Here is a 23,681-nt window from a genome sequence, read left to right on the forward strand (position 1 = left end):
TGTTTTCCTATTTGTCACCATGTTTAATATTACATGTATATTGCTATCATGTTGCTTCTGTGTCTCACCCAACGTTACCCTGTATGCCACCCCATGTGTAACCCTGTATGTCACCCCATGTGTAACCCTGTATGTCACCCATGTGTAACCCTGTATGTCACCCATGTGTAACCCTGTATGTCACCCATGTGTAACACTGTATGTCACCCATGTGTAACCCTGTATGTCACCCATGTGTAACCCTGTATGTCACCCATGTGTAACCCTGTATGTCACCCATGTGTAACCCTGTATGTCACCCATGTGTAACCCTGTATGTCACCCATGTGTAACCTTGTATGTCACCCTATATGTAATCCTGAAAGTTATGGATCATGGTCACCCCATGTGTAATCCTGAATGCTACATGGATCATGATCATGGATGACAGTATTATTGACAATCTGGTCTTAGTCTACGGTTTCCCCTCATGCAATGAACTATAGACAATGGTTGTGTACTTCACAGCAACATCCCAAATGCTACATGTATGCTCAGTATTTTACAAAACTCCTTCCAAGGCAACCAAGTGTGTACGCTTCCTAAGCAAACAAGAAATGTATTGCCTGTTTCACAGAAAACAGAACTGTTAATAAGGTTCTTGTTTATTCAAAACATTTTGAGATTTTTTGTTCAACTTAAGAAAGTAACTTTCAAAGTTTGGAATTGCTCTCTACCTTTGTCAAACAGACTTTTTCACTGTTTCTAATGTATCTTGGGATGATTTTGTTTTGCTGTGACGAACATTTTTTTGTAAAGAATTGACATGGAAGCAAGCTACATATGCTGCAATGACATACTACAAGCATGCACAAGATGCTACGGTACATACATTGAATTACAATAATCTGAATGAAGTACAGAAAGGTTCAGTACTTGAAGTTAGAAGTGTTTTTAAAGTGAGTGCCACTAACCATTTTTTCATTTATCTGTTATGTTTTTTTTTTTTTACATTAGCCAATACTCTTTTTTTGGGGGGGGGGGGTTCTCAATGTATTGCTAAAAAAAAATCACTGATGTTAAATCAAAACATTGGAAAGAGTAAACATCTTTTCAGAGTTATCTTCAATTCCTTTCAATATTACAGAGAAACATTTCTAAACTGTGTTCACTTTTTTATGGGGGAGGGGACCATCTTGATTCTGGAAACTTTTACAAATCAAGACAAGCTAAAAATGTTTCACACCTCTCATTAAAAAATTGTCACAGATTTAAGAAACCTAGCAATCTTTTGTCATATTGCGGACTAAAAAATCGCACTCTTGGAAAAGTACAACTTCTGAACAATTCTCAATTCCCAGGGAACCCGCTGACAAATGTTCACTGAAATATTGGTCATGAAATATTAAAATGGAAGATCACAGTGCATGGATGAGAAGCAGCATCAAATGCATCATGCCATGAAAAGAACAGTGAACATGCAAGGCTAACAAAGCTAAGGGACTATGCAACATACATGTACATCTGATTCATCCAAAAACAATCTATCTATGCATTTTAACAAACTAAGAAGATGTTCTACTTGATAATTGTTGCTTTGACAACACAGCTTATATATAGTTCCATAAAAGTCACAAAAAAACTTTCCCTGACTTGCACTTGACAAGGCAACTTTAACACCCTTTGGGTAATATACAGACCATTTCAATACTAGTACTGAACATGTCTTGAAGTCTACTGCACACTTCCCAAAGAAAAGCAAACATAACAGCGTGATCACAATAATTTTTTTCCAACCTCTTTCAAAAGACTACATCACACTACATATCTGCAGTGAATACCGATATGAAAACCTCAAAACAAAACAAAACATAGTTTGCAACGAACCATATACACAAATAAATGACACCAACAGGTTCTGAAACATTCAACATCCAAAAAAAAGAATGGCGCTGAAAACAAACACCGATGTATGCCGAAACAACCTATAAAGAAAATAAAATCTGAGAGCGGTAGGGTCTAGATAATACTCGGTCTGAGGTGACAGGCTCACATTACTGCATAACTCATTAGACAAGATTTCAAGTGCTTGACTTGTTAAATCAAAGCACTGTGCTCTCATGGCCTTAAAAATGCTCAAGAGTCTGAAACCTCCATTCCTTGAAAGACAAATCCAAACCAATCACTGCCGATTTGGAGAGTTAAACCACCCTGCTTTCTTTACAACTCAATGACAATTTAGTCGTGCAAATGTTTACAATTTGGTAGTAAAGCCAAGGGCTGTGGTTATTTTTGCATCACATCAAACTTTGTTTTATCTAGGCCCTTCCGCAATGCACAGCTTCTGGTTGAGTACAATAGGTTAATGCTTTGAGTTGACAACAAAACAACACGGAACACTCAAACACCAATGTTAGTACACCAAGGCATTTATTACCGGTTATCACAGAACACATATTATTGAATACCATAGCTGCTTGCGGCGCAGAAAGCAAAACAAAACATAATGCTGACAAATGCTGATTATGGCAATAGCATTGTGAGATATATATATACAGTATATAGATACGTTATTACACGATACATGCCACAAAGACAACATGCTATTAACTTATCATATCTCGGGGGGGGGGGGGGGGTGACAGAATACTCAAGAGGAGAGTAATGTTGACAATGTGTTACAATACTAGAATAGGGAAACTTATGGGTTATTAGTACAACGGGCATGCATCACTGTGTACATGCTCAAGGGCTTGACAACACGGGTATCGTGCATGTCAACATGCGTGTACACGGCCAAACTAGGGGACGGAACAAAGCAGAGTGTGTTTGAGAACTTGAGGGTGGGGCACAAGACACGGAGTGCTGATGCAGCTGCAGAGAAGCGTGTGAGTTGTACGTGACGGCTCAAATTGTAGATATAATGCATCCCAGCCAACATGCAAGTTGCAGCCCGTAGCAAAAAAAAAGTAAACAAGGTTTGACTTGGGACCAGAGGTTTGCAACAACAGAAGCAGGGAAGAAACGATGCAACCTTAAACTGAAAAACATCCAAACCAGTCCACATCATGTCAACATGACAAAAACTAGCCCCGACCGGTTCTTACCTGACCCATTTTGTCAGGACTGGTGGCTGAGGTCGTCTCTTTTTGCGGACTCTTGTAGATCTGCTGGTGTTTCAACTGGGTCATCTCCAGCGAATGCTGCTTCTTCAGTTGCTCTAGGCGATCCTGGAAATCCCTCTGCAGGTCCCAGACCATCTCTCTGTGAGCTGTCTTAAGAGTCTGTATCTCAGCTTGATACCGCTGTTCCATGTTCTCCATCACATCTGTGATGGCATCCACTTCCTTGATGTGTTCCTTCTCCGCAGTCGCCGTCATCTCTTTGGCTTTGGCAAGATTTTCCCTGGTACTCTCCAGCTCGGCAAGAATTTCTCCTAAACGCGTCGCCACCAGGTCATCCAGCGTGTCGTTCAAGTCTTCCTCCAAGGTCAGGGTAATCTCCGGTTTGCTGGCACGCCTGAATTGCATTCCTTGCAACTTTGCTTCCAACTCTTCAACTTTCATTAGGGCTTCTTTGTACTTCTCTTGTAGAGCACTCAACTCCTGTTCGTGCTGCAACTCTTCAGCCTTGAGTTGGGTCTCATAACGTCGCCGAACCTCTGCCATATTCCGGGCATGCTCAGCTGTGATATGTGCAATGGGACTGCAATGCCCTTTCTGCATTATCTGCTCCCACTCATCCTGAAACTGGCTGGACAAATGTGCGATCTCGGCACGCTCTATGGCTGCATCTGCCAAACAGATTGCCATGTTTTCATATTCAGCACTGACTGGCTCAGGGACACGTGAAATGACACGTTCAGGTTCAAACTGCTCAAAGCTACCTGCCATCAGGTCCAGACTGACATCATGATCATTCAAAGGAACAATTTCATAGTTGCATGAGTGTGGCATTTGCTCCTGAATGTGCTGCACCAGACCCCCAACAACTACCTTCCTGATCATCAGGTTTCCTAAGAGACCAACGTAATCACCCAACATGTGGTGAAGATCAACACCATCTCCACAAGTCACGCCTTTACCCTCTCGTACATCAGCAACAGCATTCTGATAACTTTGAAAGAGCTCCTGCTTGACCAAGACGAGTTGTTCTTCTAAGAGGGTCTCAATGTAGGAGTATCTCTTCTTCCCAACATCACTCAGAGCTCTGAGAACCACTTGACAAGTGCTGCGCTCCAGAGAGACCTTTTTCAGGAAGTCAGTGACCCTCACCTGTAGCAGATGGAAGACTTCAACAAGCAGCATCTTGTCCTCAACCAAACTCACAGCCGTCCCTCTAGCTTCCTGCAAAGCTATCTGCTTTGCGTATGACACTAGGTCTTGACCCACTGAGTCTAGTATACCCACAATATCCACATCTTTTGCAGCTAATGGAACAATGTCATTGAAGCTGCCAAATACATCATCATCATGAACACACAGGCCAGCCTTCCGATTTCGCTCCTTCTCAGACCTTACCCGCCTATTGTTTACATGAGCCAGAATTTCCGACAGTCTTTGTGTCACCCTTTTCAGATGTCCATCAAATACTTCACTGAACTTTTTGTGTTTGTGTTGGAGTGAGACAGCTATCTCTTCAAGCTTAAGCTCAGAGCTGTGCAGCTTTGAAAATACATCATTTCCTACTACAGATGGTTCAACATTCATACCCTTCTTAGTGTTTGACAGATACTCAACCTGCCCAGCTTTAATAACTGTATTTGCCAATGAGTTTGCAAAATTATCTAATGTTGGGGTCCAAACTGAGGAGTGTTCAAGAGATTTGGAATGTGTGAACTGACTCGTCGGTGTGTTCGTTCTTTTCTGCCTCTTAAGAGGGGATCTTGATTTAGAATGCCTGTCAATAAAGGGCCAAGTAAACTGTGATGTTGAACCTTCCATTTGATTTTTAGGAGGAGCCTGGTTGTTGTAACAAGCTTCAGCCTGCAAGAGATACCTTGGGGAAAGAAGATCATTGATTGTCTGGGAAGTATGAGTGAGAGTAGATTGATTCATATCACTATGCTCTGAACCTAATGCACTTTCTAGCTCTGTCATGGCTGTAGTGAGCGACTCACTTTCCCTGAAACACATTTGTATCTTGGCAAGTTTTTGCCTATCTGTTTGATGGAGGAGGAAGGTGGACTCTCCCAGAAGAATCACCTCAGCAGACAGCCTGTTAGCAAAACGCTCCAATGTCCCAATGACACTTGGGTTTCTCTGGCGAGGTTTTGTTGAGCAAGATTCTGAAATGTGTAACTCTGTGCTCTCAAAACTCGAAGCTGCGGTTGATGCAAAGCTACTACCGGCCGAACTGCCCTCACCACTCCGTTCCCTAATCAACAAATTTACAGATTCCCTACTCTGCTTTTCAATATGGGTCTGTTGGGACAAGGCAGTCTGTTTACACTGATCTACTTTGTGGCATGCATCGGTGAGCAGGGATTTGAGGCATGAAAGCATGTTGGTGTGACTAGTAGTATTTGGGTTAGTGGCTACCTCCACCCGCTGCAGCCCATCCCTGGCATTCCTGTCCAAGCCCACCTCTAAATCAACCCATTCTATGCCAGATTTAATGTCCCCCAAGAGTTGTCCACAGTCAGTCAAGGTAGCCCGCATAGCACAGGCAAAGGTTCGACTGTTTGACTGTACCTGTTGGAGCTCCTTGGTCACTGCTTCCACCTCACGCTCCATGACCTTCAACTTCTCCTTCAAACGGCTCTCAGAGACACTCTTCCCCTGGTAAGCCTTCCGGTTCTCCAACTCACGAGTTGTTACATCAACAAGCTTTCTTGTCACCTCCTTCAGCTTCAGCTCCGTCTCGCTCAGTTTCGTCTCTAGGAACCGGGCACGGAAATTCTGCTTTGCTCTGTCTGGGGACTCGGCTGGTTCCGAGTCCTCAGAGAGGTCAGCACCTGAAGTTGAGACACTATCGCAGGGTACACTAGCAGCAGAAGAGCCACGAGAGAGTGGCTGCACTGCCTGGGATTGCAGCTGATGCTCAGCATCCACACTGGATACGCTGCTGGAAGAAGGCAGCTGAGCCCTAGCCTGGACCTGCTGCTCTACTGAGACAATTTTGCCCAGCAGACTGGTAGTGTCCTGATCTTGGTCCTGCAAGGTGCTCTCTACATCCCCCAACTTAGACTCCAGCTCCTTCAGCTTATTTTCCATCTGCCGAGTTTGGGTTAGTTGCATTCCCATCCCTCCAGCTGCCCCCACTCCACCTTTTGCCCTATTTCTGTGATCTACCCCCCTCAGATCTCTCACCTTTCGCTCCGCTGCCGCCAACTTGTTGGTGAGGTCCTGGATCCTGTATCCCATCTGCCCAATCTCCTTTCCACGGTCGTGCTCCATCCGCTTCAGGTCCTCGCGCTGTGTAATGAACTGAAACTCCAGTTCATCATAGTTATCCTGTGCTCCATGAAGCTCACCACGGAGACGTTTGATCTCCTTCTCTCCACGCTCACATTTGGACCTCAGCAGTTCATCCTCCTTCTGCATATCAAGTATGCTGGCTGCTGCCTCATCCTCAATCCTGGCAGCTCTTTCCATTGCTGTTTTCAGCTTTATCTCCAGCTCTGCCACTTTATCCTGGAGACTATTTATGCGATCTCCAGCTGTCTCCAGTTCACTTTGTCGGTTGTGCATCTCCAATGCATGCTGCTCCTCTAAGGTGCCAATTTGTCGTTTAAGCTGTCGATGTTCTGACTGTAGTGCTCCCAGCTGGGCACTAGCATCTGTCTCTCTCTTCTCGGACACTTGCTTCAACTCTGCTTCTAAATTCTCCACTCTACTTTGCAAATTCAACCCTTTAGAAAGACTTGCTTGTAACTGCTGCTCTAATTGACTATTCTGACTGCCGCGGGTCTCCACTTCAGCACTGAGTGTCTCAATCTTTCTTTCCTTTTCGGCTAACTGGCTATTTAAACTGTCCACAGCTGTTACAAGTTGTTTCCGAACCAAGTTGACTGCTTCCCGCTCCTTCTTTGCCTTTTTCAACTCATCACGGACGCTTGCAACCTCTGAGTTCTTTTGTTCAATGTCAACTTTTGAGCTGCCACTTTCCTGAGTTGATTGACCTATTCTCTCTTCCAGCTGTTTCCTGAGAGCTTGCTCCTTTTGGAAGGCTTTCTCAAGTAATATCTTTTTCTCCTTCTCAGATGCACTATGCTTTTTCAGTTTCTCAAGCTCTCTTTCTGCCAGATCCAATTCTGTTTCCAGCCTGACGGCATTGTCATCACTACCTGTGGAGGCCATATCACCCTGTCCTTCAAGAAACTGGTGGGCTGACTGAGCTACCAAGTCATCATACTTTCGCTGCACCTCTGATTTTGCTGTCACTTCTGCTTTTAACTCAGACTTCAGTTTCTGAACAGTAGCTTCAAGTTCAGCAACTCCGACATTAGTCTCAGAAGACGGTTTGTCAGTCTGTCCTGCCTTTTGCACGGCAGCTTCTGTCTTTTCAACCTGCTCACTCTTTTCTGTAAGCCTCCTTTGAAGCTTGTTAGTCTCATCCATGGCTGCCTGGAGCCTTCCTTGCAAGGAAGCATTCTCTGAGTGATACTGACTCTGCATGAGACTGAAGCGCTCCTCAAGTTTCTTCTCCTTCTCGATGGCATCACTCTCACTCTCCTCCAATCTCACCCGTGCTTCATCCAGTTTTATTGACAAACGTCCAATAACATCCACATCGACTCCCTCTCGACCGCTCTCCCTAAGCTTTGTCCAGGTGTCAGTCAACTCTGTTTCGAGGGTTTCACTGCGCTCGCGTTCCTCCTTCAGATTTGAACGGGTCACAGTGAGGTCTCGGACAATGTCCTCAAATCGAGCTTTCAGTGTCGCCAACTCTCGGTCACGTCCCTGGGCCTCCAACTCAACAGCGTTGAATTTGCTGCCTAGCTGCTGGTTCTGCTGCTGGAGTTGCTGGGTTGCATTCTTGGACTGTCGCAGCTCAGCCTGCAGTTTTTGGTTGGTCTTTTCCATCTGCTCAATCTGTAAAAGATTTTAAAAAATAAACCAAAGATTAGATTACTCAAGTGTTTAAAGTCAACTTCACGCAGTGGTTTTTATTTTCCTTAACAAAGGTGTGGCATTGCAGTCAGAGTGAATTTTTTCCAAGTCTGTAAGATTTACAGTCTTTGGTATTTATTCAATAATATATTGACAAGGGAAAAGGCTTCACTTTGAAAAAAAAAATTCAAGCTTTCTACAATGCAAGCACAGACATATACAGGGTGGTCCCAAAAAACAGAACAGCATACTTCCACTGCCTTGAGACTCAAACCACCTGTACCAACTGATGGAGAATCCTTTAAGGAGAATTATGATACCAAGATCTCCCGATTCGGTCTAGTAGTTTTTGCTGCAGAGCCTATTTTGTGAAGCACACTTCTTTCATGTGGTTGTTATTACATAAAAATCCCTTTATCAATTACAATGTAAGTCAAATCCCCAGGCGCAGTTAGTAATTCATTGGGACAAAAATGACCCCCACCTTGCTTCACAAAATAAGCTCTACAACAAAAACTACTGGACTGAATCGGGCGATCTTGGTATCATTTGTCTTTTAAAAAGATTCTCCATGCATTGGTATAGGTGGTTTGAGTCTCAGGGTAGTGGAAGTATGCCATTCCGGTTTTTTTTACCACCCTGTATATATCAATATAATCCGTGCACAAGAAATTACAGAATATCATTGTTATGATTGCAGAATCTGTTTGTGTGCGAAGGAAGCTTATCAGCAGTCATGTAGGCGAGCTACTTGTATCAGATCACTAGTCGTCATAAGCCTATCACAAGTCATCCACTCCTAAGTCAACTGAACAACTATTCAAATGAACTGAGACAAAGGCATTCCTATGTTGTTGTACATGTACTTGATTCATGCCTTTTTACTTGTGACTGGTGAATTGACTTGTGATTGACTTGTGACCGGACTTGCTATGTGCATGTACTCCATCAGAAGTACCTTGACTACAACACTGCCTATGAGTTAACACTGGTCTTAGGATCCAGACTTTACATAATTGTGGGGCAGATAGGGGAGATATTTGGGGGAATTGTGCCTTTGATGATACAAGCATGACATTTGGCACACAGTCAGAGTATGTCTTGAGAAAGATATTTGGCTAAAGGGCAAATGCAGATTTATCCTTTGAAAAAATATAGGTAGAATAACAAGCAATTTCAAAATTTTCAAAATTTTCAAAATAGCTGCCATTGCTTGCCATTCTACCTATATTTTTTCAAAGGACAAATTTGGCCATGACATACTTTCATGACATACTCTGACTGTGTGCCCAAAGCCATGCGTGTATCATTAAAGGCACAATCCCATCACCTATCTGCCGTACTATAACGCCCTTGCTGTGCCCCAATCCTTCCCAACAACACTGCATGGATGGTTGTTGTGCGCCCTCTACAATACTGTTATCATACGTATGCAGGTATATAATGCCATGAATTACGGTTTGCTGTCGCGCTCTCCGATGGCTCAGCTGGATAACGTCATGGTTTTGAGATCGGAGGGTTTGAGTATGAAACCACATTTTTCCATTTCTTTTTTTTCTTTTCTATTTTGCACTTGAGAGGATTTTTTTTAAAGGGAAATAAAGTCCGCATTTCATTAGGTTCAAATTCATTTTCTTTTTTTATAAATATATATTTTTCTCATGTTTTTAGGGAAGTTAAGTCCAAAACCTCATACCCTACACCCCTATTTGCTTATGTCATTTGGGGAAAAACATTTGCATCCTGGCAACTGATCATGTCCTACCTGGGTCATGTACCCTGACTGTTCATTCTCAAGGTCTTGGAAGCTCTCCTTGTGGTCTCTCTGCTCAGAGTTCAGCTGCGCTTTCAGGTTGACATTCTGGTGCTGCAGCCGGGCACAGTCCTTCTGCTTCTGCTCCAGTTGGGCCTTCAGTGTGTCCACCTGTTGCAAAAACAATGTTTGTTTCATAATTTGTGTGATTTTCAATGGAATAAAGATAATGTCCTTCACAATGACATCATTAAACCAAACACCAATCATCTCATTTATATATTTACTCTAACCCTTAAAATGTTCCTAATATCATCCAATCAAATCTAATGTTGTTCTGTTAATATGCATTCTTTTGGACTTGACTTTTTGGGTATTAAGCCCCAATATTAATAAAAGTGGTTGAGCTCTACAGATGATTGAATCTTCTACTAATAAAAATACAAGCAAAACATCTTGTTAAATCTTTGATTTTAAGAACAAACCTTCTCTCTTAAAGCTAATATTTCTGAGGCAACTTGAAATCAACAACACTACACAAGAATTAAACTGCAAGAGGACAAACAAGAGATTCACATTATATACCTCCTGTTCAAGAAGCGACATGACAGTAGTATCCACAGTAGCTGGCTGCTTCTTACTATTCGAATCAGTCCTAGAACGAGGGGAAATCTCCTGCTCAGAGTTTGAGGATGGTGTGACAGGTTCCTCAGGTTGTGAATTACTCCTAGACTTTCTGACTGTGGTGCTCTGCTTAGAGTCTGTGTTGGAAGTCCTTTTTGAAAGGGCGGCTGTGACGGCTGCTGCAGTATCCTCTTGGGATCTCTTCTCTGACCGTGACCCTCTCCTACCACGCCTCTCCTTGGACTTCTCCTTTGGTTTTGTCAAGTCTGAGCCTGAACGATCCCTTGTGACTGATTTCTGTTTCCCGTCGGCACTCATCCCAGGGTCTTTGGTGACAGAGTTCCGCCTGGCCCCTGTGGAGGATGCGCCCTCTTTGGGGACGGATCCTCGCCTGGGTCTCGATTCAGAGGACGGGGCTTTGGTGACTGAGCTGCGCCTGCCTTCAGGCTTGCCAGAGTGCGGAGGAAGGCCTTCTGAGGGAGATGTCTTGGTGGGTTGGGACGGAGAGGTTGATCTCCTCTCCAGGTGTGGTTTCAGTTCGACTGGAGACTGAGTGGCTGACTTACTGTCAGTTTGCGTCAGGCGGCTGGAAGGCGGAATCAAGTCCACATTGTTGAGGCTCCTTCTGGCTGGCTGCAGGGGCGAGGATTGCTCTTCCCTGGGCTGCACATCTGAGGTGCTCTTGGATAGGGGTAGGGAGTTGGGCTTGTTGGTCCTGGATACTAGGGGCTGGTTCTCCTTCAACAGAGAGGTGGGTTCACTGCTCTTCTTGGCACTGTCTTCTCTAGCTGTCTTGATGGCTTTGTTGATGGCTCCAACCCAGTTGTTGCGGATGCCTGATGTCATTGCAGCCAGAATGATGACGCCAGTATCAAGCTGATCCGCAAAAGAAGAACAATCAAGACATTATCTTTAGAACGTTGAACAGATTTCGCTTTTAAAAACCAAAACTTTGAATCAATTGTCACTTCATTCCACTCGTTTAAGTGCTGCTTCTGAATAAATACACAAATACAGCTGAAAGCATGCTTATGATTGTATTCTGGAGCCCAGATCTGCACCAAACAATGCATATGGACATTTGGCATTCTTATCAAGGAAATGAAAGCAGCAGGAACCAGAGTAATGCTAATCCATACAGGGACTGAATTTCCTGTCATTCAAGGTTACCACATGAACTGTCGCATGGACACAACTGTATTGGACTATTGGTAAGAAATACCAAAGGTTCAATAATCAATTTAATTTTTCATTTAAACTCTTTGTATACAATGAAGAAAAACAGTTTGGTGGTTACCTCTATTTGGAAGCCATAGTTCCTATTGACTGGTGTTTCAGAAGCCTCATTGCATTTGGCCAGCTCAATGACTCCGTCCAGGCTATTGGGCTGGCAAAGAGAACAAGGTACAAAAGTTGCAATGGTAAGTGAACCATTATTGCAGATACTCATTGTCCCTAACTTTGAATCAAATAAAGTACCTGCAATATCATATTATGGGCCATTGCATAAATTTGGTGTCATGTTTTTTGTGTGTTCCTGTCACATCTGATGTAAGATTTTGTAAATTCAGGAGACATTCTTTAATGCCTTCTATCTCCAAGAGTGATTATTTAAAGCAAAGTAGTTGCCAAACAAATTTTAAAAATAGTCAATTTTAATGATAGTTACATGGCAAACTACACAAGTCAGGTGTAACAGGGACACAAAAAGGTCACACTTTTGGACCCCACATTTATGGAATGACCCATATCTGTACTGACTGCGGTACCCACATGTAGTCACTTTTATAAGAAAACAAAATCTCTCATGAAATGGAGCTTAAGATCATATTCACCGACATTCATGTCAGAATTTTTTTTTTACTTACTCAATAAGCCATTTAAACCAGGCACTGTCTAGTTTCTGGGGGTTTTAAGTTACAATTCCAGAATAAAGAATTCTCCAGAACAAATAAACTGATATTATATAAGAATTTGGTGGAAGTTTCTGGATCCATTTTTGGATTTCCTTTGATGTGAGGTCGGTCATCAACCTCCCCCCCCCCCCCCCCCCAAGCAACCCCATCCTACATATTCCTAATGCCACTTATTAAACTACTCCCCCTCAGGATAAACTAAAAGGAACAGTGGACATTTTCCTCTTAACCTTGCATTAAGAAGAGCCCTCGATCCCCTATCTAATTGGCTCCCAAGGCAGGAATCTTTTATCACTGGAATCAAAAAACGGGAGGCAACAAGTCGTTATCAGTCTTAAGTGATTAGGTATTTCCTGCTACAAGATCACGGACCTGTGACAAAAGGGAAACCCTCCGGGGCAAAGGAACCGATGAAGTGTTTGACACTTTAGAGTGGTGACAAGGGGAGGATATTTAGCAAAGCGTGAGGATGTCAATGGAGTGTTATTACAATGAGAAAACTGGCAACATTTTTAATTCTGCCATAAGCCATGTTCGCACTGGACAATAGCAACCATTTTAATTCTGTCATAAGCTGTGTTCGCACTGGACTTATTTTGGTTACACTAGCCAAGACAGTTGTCAACTTTACAGAGACTGTCAAGTTAACCAGTGCGGCCAGCTGGCAAACTATTTAAATTGTCCAGTGTAGATGTCGATTTTTTGTTTGATGGTCCGCAGCCAACTAGGTCACGAAAGAATTACATTGTTAGTTTTACACAACTGCAAAGTCCTGTGCAGACTGTCACTGTTATGTGTTCTGCAATATTATTTGGTGCATTTTTCCACAACCACATCGGTGTTAGGTTTAAAAGTCAATGGTAGGGCGCCCTCACAAGATTCAGAGAGAGAACGGTGCGGTAAAGTTTACGCATTGAATGATTTTCAGCAGGCCGAAATTAATTCCAAGTGTGGATGAAATGTTAACATTTCAGAGTAACTTTTCACAAATTAATTTCACTGTGAATGCGGCCATATGTGGACTTTTTTGTTAACTGAACATGACATTGTACATTTTAGCTTCTAAGTTGTGCGGAGGGGAATGGATGCTCTGAAGCTTAACCAAAAAGCAAATATGACGATTGGAACATGAACATGGACTCAACTTTTTGAACCATTTGTTACAGATGTTAATATCAGGGGTGAGATTGGGGGGGGGGGGGGAGAGGGGGGGGGGATGAACAATCGTAGAAACAGTCAGCAGAGGATTTAAAGGTCACCAAGGGCCCCAGAGCAGTGTAAGGTCCATGGTACACGTTTGTATTTGCCTAAAAGCACCCTGAAATTTCCTGTTTCCTTGTGTTCTATAAAAACATTTATAGGTAAAAAACTTAAAGGGTAAAAATTAAGGAATTTCAGATTTCAAATGGGATTTTAAAAAAATATACTGAAATAAGGAAAAATCTTGGAAAAGATCTTGAAATCAGGAAAAATCCTGACAAATCTGATCTGTGTGATATATAATGGTGCTTAAAAGCTAGTTAAGAAATGGCAATCATTTTTAACAGCGTTTTTGTTTATTTTGGCGGGATATTATTTTCTGTGGATTTCTACTATGTGCAACTTACGTCTTCGTCACTTGAGTCTTTGTAGTAACTCAGCTTGTTGTCACACAGCACAAACCAATGTTTACTCCAGTCCTGGAGAGAAAACAAAACAAAACAAACAGAATACTTTGAGAGATGTGGTAATATGAACATCCCTAATTTCTCAGTTCACTGGAACATGTACTTCACTGGAACATGTAAAGCAAGAAACATAGTATCTTCACAATGAGATTATCTGTTCAAAAAACTTTCATTACATTTGTTCACTTTTTACAGTTGATACATTTTTTGTGTGATTGCTTCCATGTAATTTACAATGAGAACGATCTGGTATTCAGCAATTCAATAAAATGTGAGGCATTGTTGCAAAATGAGACGGAACTGGGCACAGGCCGTAGTGGAGAAAATGTGATGAACTAAATGGGGGTGATTTTTTTCCCCAATTTTCAGATTTATTCATATTTGTAATGTTTGATATGTATGTTAAAAATACAGTATAAAACACGATATGTATTTTGTATGTAAGTATGTAAGTATTTTTAAGGAAAAAACAATTGGCATCTTTCAATTCAAATATAAAACTCGAAAATTTAAAGGCCTTTTTCTCAGTGTTCTACCTTTTTGACATGTCAATAAAATGCAAACTTTAAACAGCCAGAACTTGTCAAAGATGTGTCCAATTGAAGTGCAACAAACAGTATTCTAAGGAGAATCTCATAATACTCATTCTCTTTCCTAATACCTGCAAACCCTCATTTCAACCTCTGCTTAGTTCTGTCTCATTTTGCCAGAATGACTCACAAATGTGCTGTACAAATAATTACAGTAACTACTACAAATATTTCACCAACCAGTCAGAACTTAACTTAATACAATCCATCTCACATCTTTCCACAGCATACAAATGAAATTATCAACAACAAAACTACCATATTACAAGAAGTAACTCTATACCTTTAAACTCACCAGCAGCCACGTTTTCTGACACCCCTCATGCAATGTGGAAGTACTAAGTTGTTTTATTTTACTCCCAGTGGATCACATGTCAAATGGACAGCCTTTTTTTTATCTACCAGGATGCTTTGGTTGTGCCAAGCTTCCTTAGTCAGGATATGCATGGGTCACATTATCATTGTGATCCGGCCAGTAAAGGTCAGGCACCAGGATTTGAACGTCAAACCACAAAATGTAAAAGACTGCAAAAATCAGTTATGTGTAGTTGCCTACTGGGCCCAATGCAACAAAGCTTGTAGGATCATTTGCTTTTTATGCATTTGTTTCATTTTCAATAAGTATCCCACTCAAAATCCAAAGAAGAATGTTCAAAACCTAACTTGTTGAAGTTTCAGCTCAGTGGAAATTACACTTTGAGAAAACAGTGAACAACCATGTACAACCTTTTGATCACGAAACACGATTTTGTCCATACTCTGTATTTGTAAAAAATCAGTCAATTGACTGATCGTTGGAAATCACCTACATAATGATTGGACATGGAAGGAAGGCAACAAACGCCTACATTCATGTCCGACAAAGTCACTGCTGTCTAGGGCTATGGCTGTCTACTGCAGCATGACAATGGCAAAGTCACAAAGTACCGGATTTAGATACAGCCAATGGGTGAACAGATGCCACATTGGCTGGTATCCAGTAAACAAACCTAATTGACTTATAACCGGTCTCCTGGCACCCAGCAGACTCTTCATCCTCTTCAGGGTGCATTTCACCTAAATCTTCCCCCGAGCTCATGATTTTTTTGTGATCCCTCAGATAATTTTGTATAAGAGGTCCTTGCGGCCTATTCTTGGGACAGATTGTAAAACTCTTTCTGGAGATCAAGCATTTGTGATTAGCGGCTTTGTAACTCGGGGGATTTCGTTCACAAAAACCCCAACGTCTGGATCTATCAAGCATAGAATTGGGGGGGGGGGCCCTACATTTAGAACTGGGCCAGAAATTGGGAACCATGTTAGGGGTGGTTTGGGGGGAGGCGAATATAAACACAAATTAATTACGCTATCTCTGGTAAAATGAAAAAAGAACATTGTCCTAGAGGTTGTAATCTTTAATTTCCTGTGAATAACCGATTACCGCCTTGCTCGTGGGTGCCACCGTGCAGTGCATTTTCTGTCCAATTTTCTGTTGTTTCCTATGAGTGCGTATCTAGTGGAGTGGAACCTCCAACACAAAAATTTCTCTTTTACGGTACCATGTAACTCCAGGACTAGGGGAAGAGATTTTTTTATACTCCTGGGTTACCATGACAACCAAGGAAACCATGAACATGTATGGGTGGTGCTGATAACTGCTCAAACCCCTAAGGATGACATTCAAACTTTCATTATACCAGAAATTATGGAAGTGAGTCATGCCACCCAGTGTGCAAGTGGTTTCATGTAATGGGCCACTGAAGATTTGCCCGAGTGTAACAATTATAGAAATTTGTTTCTCCTTTTGAGAGATGTCTTCGTTTTTGTGCAAAATGTCTGCCGAGGATTATGGAAGAAAGACTGGGGGAAATGGGAATAATGAGAAAGGTTGACAATTTGGTTTATCCATTGTAAATGCCAGTTTATGCCTGCAGTCTGCAATGGAGCTTTTAAAATCTTGATGGAAAAAAGAGATGTGGTTTCTCACCTGTTCGCCATCTCCCTGTTTGATCAACCATCCTTTCTTCAGATGGAAGAGACCCTGCGCAGAAAATAATCGCAAGAGTGGTTTAAATTTTAAACAATCTTTTAACATGAACAAAAACTGGCAATTTAAGTGCTGTTTACTTGACTGTATACTTGGCCTACCAGCACTGCCTTAAGAAGAGTCTCCAACATCCACAATGAGAAGCATGGTACAAGTAATTGTGGTAAACTATCTAGCCCAGGGACATAATCACCAATTACCAAATCGAACTTGCTATGGACTCAGCGCACAATAATCCCTGTCAACAATGTCAAGGAATGGGAGATAGTCATGATTAAACATTACTGCTGCCATGCAGCCGGGGCCTACGCAAAGAAGCTATTGGTTTGAGCCAATATATCAGGTGAAATTTCACTGTGCGTACTTTGTGCAAAACATGTGGGAATCTGTACAGATACACAGTGTGTCCCATACACTGCATCGGTGACTGCTCTATGTTCCGACACCCTTATGTTCCAACACCCCTATGCTCCGACAACCTGCACATTCATGTAATATTGTGTTACTCCCAGTTAGGGTTAGGGTTAGGGTTAGGGTTAGGGTTAGGAATATGTGCAGTCAGAACATAGGGGTGTCAGAACATAGAGGTGTAACCCACTCACAAATTATCACGCAACAAGATTTACAGTTCCTATCCACCTATCCCCGCCCTTTCCTTTCTTGAAATCTTGCCAAAAGATTCTATTTCCAAAAGAAACAGAGGCTACACGTTATGTACTTACTGGGAAGGTCATCGCGATCTGCTTGCGCTTCAACATGTCGTCGCTGTCTGCTAGATTGGGGTCAGAATTGGAGCGTTTTAACGTCGGTGTGTCCTGCAAAGCGAGAATGTGGAAAGAACAAACGGGAAGAGAGATTTTTATAAAATAAGTCCAAGTTTAGGATGTGGTCGGATGACATGCTTCAGGATTTGCCCGACACAAACCAGGAAATACAGAACCAACATATAATTGCACATAAGAGGGCATTTCAATATCATGGAAGCTATACCTGTCGATAAATAAAAGTCAAAATCAAAACAACGTCACTTTTTCCTTCTGCTATGCGAGATACATTTACACTTGTATTCCAATCTTTGCTGCAACTTTTAAACTCAGCATTTTGGCTAACACCTGAACACATTGATGCTAATCTTTCAAATCAATCAATGTTGAATCTTCCCTGCAAAACTTCCAAATGAAATGGACTAAACTACAAAACTGTTCATTAGTTCTCTTCATGCAGAATCTAATGTAAGAAGTCACCAATTTCTGTTATCTTTCTACTATAAATCCCTGAGTTCTTTGTGTTAAACCAAAAAAACCCCTGCAAATCTGTGAGTGAGTCCAACAGATAGCAAAGTGTGACACCTGCTCAATCCAATTATATTCAATGTCATCAATAACAAAACATTTGTTCCTGCCGATTGACAAAATTCAGCAGAAGTTGTCTTCCTTTCTGTACTGTCACATACTGAGCATACTAAATGTTTGTAAAAAAAATAAGGCTGCGTTCACATTAAACTTTTTGTGGGAGCGGGAGCATTTACATCTGCAAACACATTCAACTTGTACCAAAATTGTACCAAGTAATGAAACTGGCAGTATTTATAGATCCAGATGGACCGCTTGTTCGTGCCTAATTACTGGCTTGCACTATTGTACTGACTTTGGGTCAAGGGGAATTGCCCTGGGCAGAATTATTGGGCAGAGGTAAGTCTGTAAAAGTAACCATTTGACTCCAGGAAAGTGACGAAGGGTGAAGTTTCCAGGGCTCTTTGCACTGGATTTACATGTAAAACGTGTGAAGTAACCATTGACAATGAGAGATTTTGGTTTGCCCTCTAAAAATCCACTGTGATCATGGCTGATGAGTTATAACATACAAGTCACAAGTCTGGCTCCCGAGTACTTGTGTCACCTGCTTCACACATCACAACCTGTGTTGATACATGTCCATGGCCGTGTTTACTAACACAGTAGCTTGCCTGCTGTCCCCAGCAGGGTACAGGGAAGGGTGGCAGGATGATTTACCATGTCTGATCCATGCAACAGAACCCATAATATGATATGACAGTTGCACAATAGCCTACAACCACAATGTAAAGCATGATGTGGGGAGTGTGGCCTAGTGGTTATTTAGGGTTTGTGACTCATGATCAGAGGGTCAGGGGTTCGCATCCAGCTGCTGGTCATGTGTTGTGTCCTTGGGCAAGCCACTTCAAGTTCAACCCCACTTGCCTCTCCCCATCCAGGAGTATACATAGGTACCGGCATTAGCTGGGGAGTAAGCTGCGATGGATTGGCATCCGGTCCAGGGGGAATAGAAATAATCTCAGTCATTTCATGCTACTGAAACCAGAGATAAACGCCGGCCTGATGGGCCACATTGGCTCGTGACAGACTTTACCTTACTTTTACCTCTAAATTATCCCACACATACTAAAAATATTAACTTTGTGATTTACAATTCGTGTGATTCACCAGAGCACATTGAATTGACTTATCATTAGCCCATCAAAGAAAAAATAACTAGTCAGCATGGATGGAGGACAAAATCATGCTGCAAGGAAAGAGGTTGCATTTTCTTGTTGCAGCTGCTTGCGATAAGATCTGATCTGTGGCCTGCAATCGTATCTATTACACATCTGGAATGGCTGGAACTATAACTTGACACCAGCGGGCAAGATTCAGGAAATTGGAGGAATGTCCACTGCTGTATCAAATGAGTGTTTGTGTTCATTCCATTTGAATAATTTCAACATGAGGGAATTCCTGGTGTCATTCCCATTTGGTTTATAATTACAAATTCCTGTTTTGATTTTGGTAATGGCGTGACTTTGGTGAAGCTTTCAAATTAAATGATATGGTGCAAGGTGTATGGTACCTACGGTACATGTATAATGTCTTTTATTATCTTCAGGCCCCAAATTCACTATTTTCTGGTCAGAGCACATCATGCTTCACATCCAGTGTGTCAGCAAAATTTTTAATAATTTGTGTTGAGAAGGGGGCTCTGAAAATTATGACTATCTGCAGCTGAAATTACTGGGTCAATTGGAATCCTACTGCTCAGTACTTTAAATAACTTTTTTTCTTCAGACTAGGGTTAATTAAGGCTACTTTGTGGTACTTCTCTATACCTAGACTTTGGATAGACCTGCAGTGTGCAGAGAAGGCGTATCATGTGTTGCGATGTGGCACAATTTGTGCTGTGAAATAGTACAATTACTATCCAGTCCGACAGTGCAAAAAACATACCTTTAATGGGTATGGGCTCCATTTGCATACAAGACAAGGCGCTATTTTAACACTTTTGAGAGCCCCGTGGACGGAACACACCGCATGCCCGTACCGGTTTGCTCGCGTATAGTGGTAAGTACGCACGACTAATTTCATTCTGAATGTGCACAAAGCCATAGCGTCTTTGTGTGAGCATCAGGCGCTGTCGGCAATCATTTGTCTCTCCCAGTGGTCACCCCCAACTCTCCCTTTCTTACTTTGGAGAGGGTACTTATGCACGGAACCCATCCAAAAAGGGTCAATAGGGAAAATTATGAACATAGTTACTATACAATTTTCTACTTTAAATGCATAACTGAAAAAAGAAAATAAGAAAACAAATAAAGTATTGATATTGTTTTGGTTACTGACCAAACTCAAAAATATTCAACTGCCAAATTTTCAAGCTAACCCCTCCCCTCTCTCTTTTTGCCTGAACAATATCTATCTTTGTAAGTTTTTTCTTAATTTGTTTTATAAAATTGAACTATACTGAGTATCAGCATCTTTGGTATTAGGTACATGTACTTCATCTTCACATCTGATTTTGATTGAGGATGATGCACATCCCTATTGGCAGCAACTACCGGTAGCTTGGTTCTTCCTTTGAAAAGGTACATCTGCATTTCCTCTAATAGGGGTCGTAGTTACGAACAGATAGTGGTGCACCAAGAAAGGTCTTGGGATGACTGAAAGTAACTTTGTTAGTTCAGTGATCGCAGCTACAAATAGGTTTTGCCCTGACACGAAGCTAAACATTGTTGAAAGTGAGTGTCAGATTGAGTGTAATTGCCATGCTTCCTCCAAATTGAAGCCCAAGTGCTTCTCAAGCGAGACCGAATCAACAAGGGTAGCATTTGTCAACTGATCACCGTAAAAACATGTTTGCACAAGTAACAGAGTGCAGGACCTATTTAAAGATAAATTTAGACAGCCTTTAAACTTTCCAGAAAACGTGTTACCTCCACTGGAAAATAGTTCTGCAGAGGAGGGTTTTTTCCAGCCAATTTTCCCATTTTTTTCTTTTTTTAAATCTGATTTTTTTGATTTTTTTTTTTCAATTCACTTTCAGTGCACGCATTCCGAAATTCTTGTATCCACAAAGTCAAGTAGAAGTTGTTTTTGTTAGTTGCATTGTATTACATGTACAAGTATATTGTTAAGAAAAAAATTCATTAAAAAAAAAAAAATCCCAAAGAGTCTTTACAGAGGTTTTGTATCCAAATGGATACGTGTACACAAACGTTTAGTTGTCTGTAACCATTACTGACACTCCTTGTTTCGCAACTGTTACCAATAAATGTAGTAACCCAACATGGCAGCCTGGGATGAAAGCCTCATGAACGCTGCAAATCCTCTTTTGAAACACAGACAACTGGAGCATACATGTACATGTTCAGCAATTCTTTCTCTTCAAGTAAATCATACATGCTTAAATAAATTAACACAGAAGAGGGCGAAAATCAACTACTATGCATTTCACACTGACGCGTAGCACACAACATATCCATGCCATTAAGTTAACAACCCTAACCCCCATGGGGTATTCTCTAGGTACCCTGCCAAATGCAACAGAATGCAGTGCCAACCTTGGTACCAAGTACCTACCCTGCCAAATGCAACAGAATGCAGACATGGAATGCATGCAGATCAGGACACTGCTAAATGCAACAACTTGCAACAACTTTTTACTACTGGTGCATTCTGTGGCATTTAGCAGGGTTAGGGTTTTAACACACTTAGCAGATTGTGAGTTGCATGTGACATCACAAGACCACACAAATGGATGACTTATCCGGTGCCCTAACCATATCTGTTCACCTCTCTGTTCTCCCCTTCAACTACACAAGCACTCACCGGGCACTGTCTTCCTGATATCCAGGTACTTCACACAACACGTTCCCTATCACCACAGAGGACCCATGGTGTTTCACGGTTTTTGCACTTTGAAAGAAACCATCAAAAGCCCTTTGCTTGCCAGAAGAGACATGCAGAGTCCATAGATCCCACAGGTTAGATGTCATTCGTCATTCGTATAGCCAGCTATCCAGGAAATGAGAACGAGCCATTAGCGTTTCCTGTACAATCCATGCCAATTGGACAAATTGGCCGAGAGCCATCTTCAACTTTCTAAACTGTATTGCGATAGGCTCAAATTCTTGCACTATTTAACAATCTTGTCACAGTAGAAATTGGACACACAAAAACTGCTCCGACAACTTTAACTCATGTAGTACTTTCAATTTTGAGCAGTGTCAGGACTGTTTGTGTGCTGACTAATATGGCAGAGGTGGGCAAATGTCCAATTATAGGCCATGCACATATATACATGTATCTGCAACTGTCTATGTGGTTCACTCAGACTTAACAGTTTCCCAACTTTGCTTTGTTGCGTATTGTTCCATGTGGCCTACCAGTGGGTTCCAGAGGGCCACACCGATAGAACACTAGGATCTGAAAATGATGCAGTTCACGCTCTTACCAAGATCAAATCCACCGAACCTCACATGGGGACACAGTCCAGCCCAGCACCTGCAGTAATACATAACCAGAATCCCCTACAACATACCGGTATATCCCTGGTTCACTTCTCCTCTAACCTTGGAGGAATAGGGATCGTAAAACAGAGTCTAGACTCCACCGTGACAACCCAAGGGTCTCACCTTGATTTGCAATCCTCTCTGATGTCACTCCTTGGTGGGTGCCAGACACGGTGACACACACCGTGGTACCACATTAACCCCAAGCCTGCAAACACGTGCACCACAGACTGAACCTGGCATTGAGTATGCCAGGAAAGACTCAGTTGGTACGGCCGGCCGTGAATTGGTTTCATCGGAGATTTGCTCAGCTGTAAGAATGTGGGTTGTTCCTTCCCCTAGGGGACAGTGACTCAGTATGTCTGCCATTACATGCATTAGGAAGTATATATCCTTGGCCTGCGTTCATTATCAACTACATGTGAAACCCCTCAACAGTGGACTGCCTGCTGTCTGGCAGGAGCTGTCATAATAAGATTTCATGCTCCGAGGTTTCAGTTCTTTTTTTATGTGTTGTGGAGTTAAATTTTGGCAATGCACCTGGCTGTAATGTAATGTACCATTTTCTAATTGAGAAACCAAGATCCAAAATGCCAGCAACTGTGACCCCCTCCCCCCCCCCCCTCCCAATTGCACCTTTGGTCATATTGTCCTGGCAGGGAAAGCATTCTGGAGAATTTTTCTATTAGTTGGAGTTATATTTGGTGGTTTCAAGATCCCCACAATTTTTAGGTCACCATAAAACCTTCACGTATCAAACAAGATACACATGGTGTGCGGTTCCAACAACTCAGTAACAAGTATGTGAACAGTGTACATGTATACAGTGAAGTTGTGAACGTTCTTTGCATCTTCTTTGCATCAGTTATTTCCAGTCGAAATGCTATGTGTTTCTGTCGCTTTTTAAAATTGAAACGCCACAAGAGGGCAGCAATCAAAATCTAGACTGATCTGTCAGCAACAGGAAACAAAACATGAACACTGTACATTCAACTCTGGCTACTATCTAAATGATACATGATGTGCCAATAGAGGGGGCTATGTATACTCACTACAGCTTCTTGTAGCCTACTGTCCCCTACAATCTAAAAGAACCCACAATAAAAGTACTAGGCAGGCATGCAAATGGAAAGTAACCAAAAGAAGAGGAAATTTCATGCTTAACAAGACTTTAAACAGGATTTAAAAAAAAAAAAAAAAAAAAAAATATTTTTATTTTTAATGGCATAAATGTGAAGTGAAAATTAAAAAAAACAGTGAAAATAAAATTTA

The 23,681-nt window shown here is 41.9% G+C and overlaps 1 protein-coding gene across 2 annotated transcripts in view; it reads right to left on the bottom strand.

Annotated features, from left to right (window-relative positions):
* LOC119734996 (protein outspread-like) overlaps window positions 1–23,681 on the bottom strand; it is a 45,680-nt gene that overhangs the window by 14,877 nt on the left and 7,122 nt on the right. Inside the window, exons 3-9 of one of the 2 annotated variants that reach the window (XM_038208665.1) lie at window positions 17,332–17,424; window positions 16,550–16,603; window positions 13,934–14,005; window positions 11,708–11,797; window positions 10,372–11,286; window positions 9,799–9,957; window positions 6,291–8,015 (exon numbers count right to left, since the gene is read on the bottom strand). In XM_038208665.1, coding sequence (XP_038064593.1) covers window positions 6,291–8,015; window positions 9,799–9,957; window positions 10,372–11,286; window positions 11,708–11,797; window positions 13,934–14,005; window positions 16,550–16,603; window positions 17,332–17,424 — 3,108 coding nt within the window. Of the gene's footprint in view, window positions 1–5,672; window positions 8,016–9,798; window positions 9,958–10,371; window positions 11,287–11,707; window positions 11,798–13,933; window positions 14,006–16,549; window positions 16,604–17,331; window positions 17,425–23,681 lie in introns of both variants that reach the window. The other variant, XM_038208664.1, reaches the window with a different exon arrangement.

Source organism: Patiria miniata, unplaced genomic scaffold, assembly GCF_015706575.1.
Source record: "Patiria miniata isolate m_02_andy unplaced genomic scaffold, ASM1570657v1 HiC_scaffold_28, whole genome shotgun sequence".
Lineage (NCBI taxonomy): Eukaryota > Metazoa > Echinodermata > Asteroidea > Valvatida > Asterinidae > Patiria > Patiria miniata.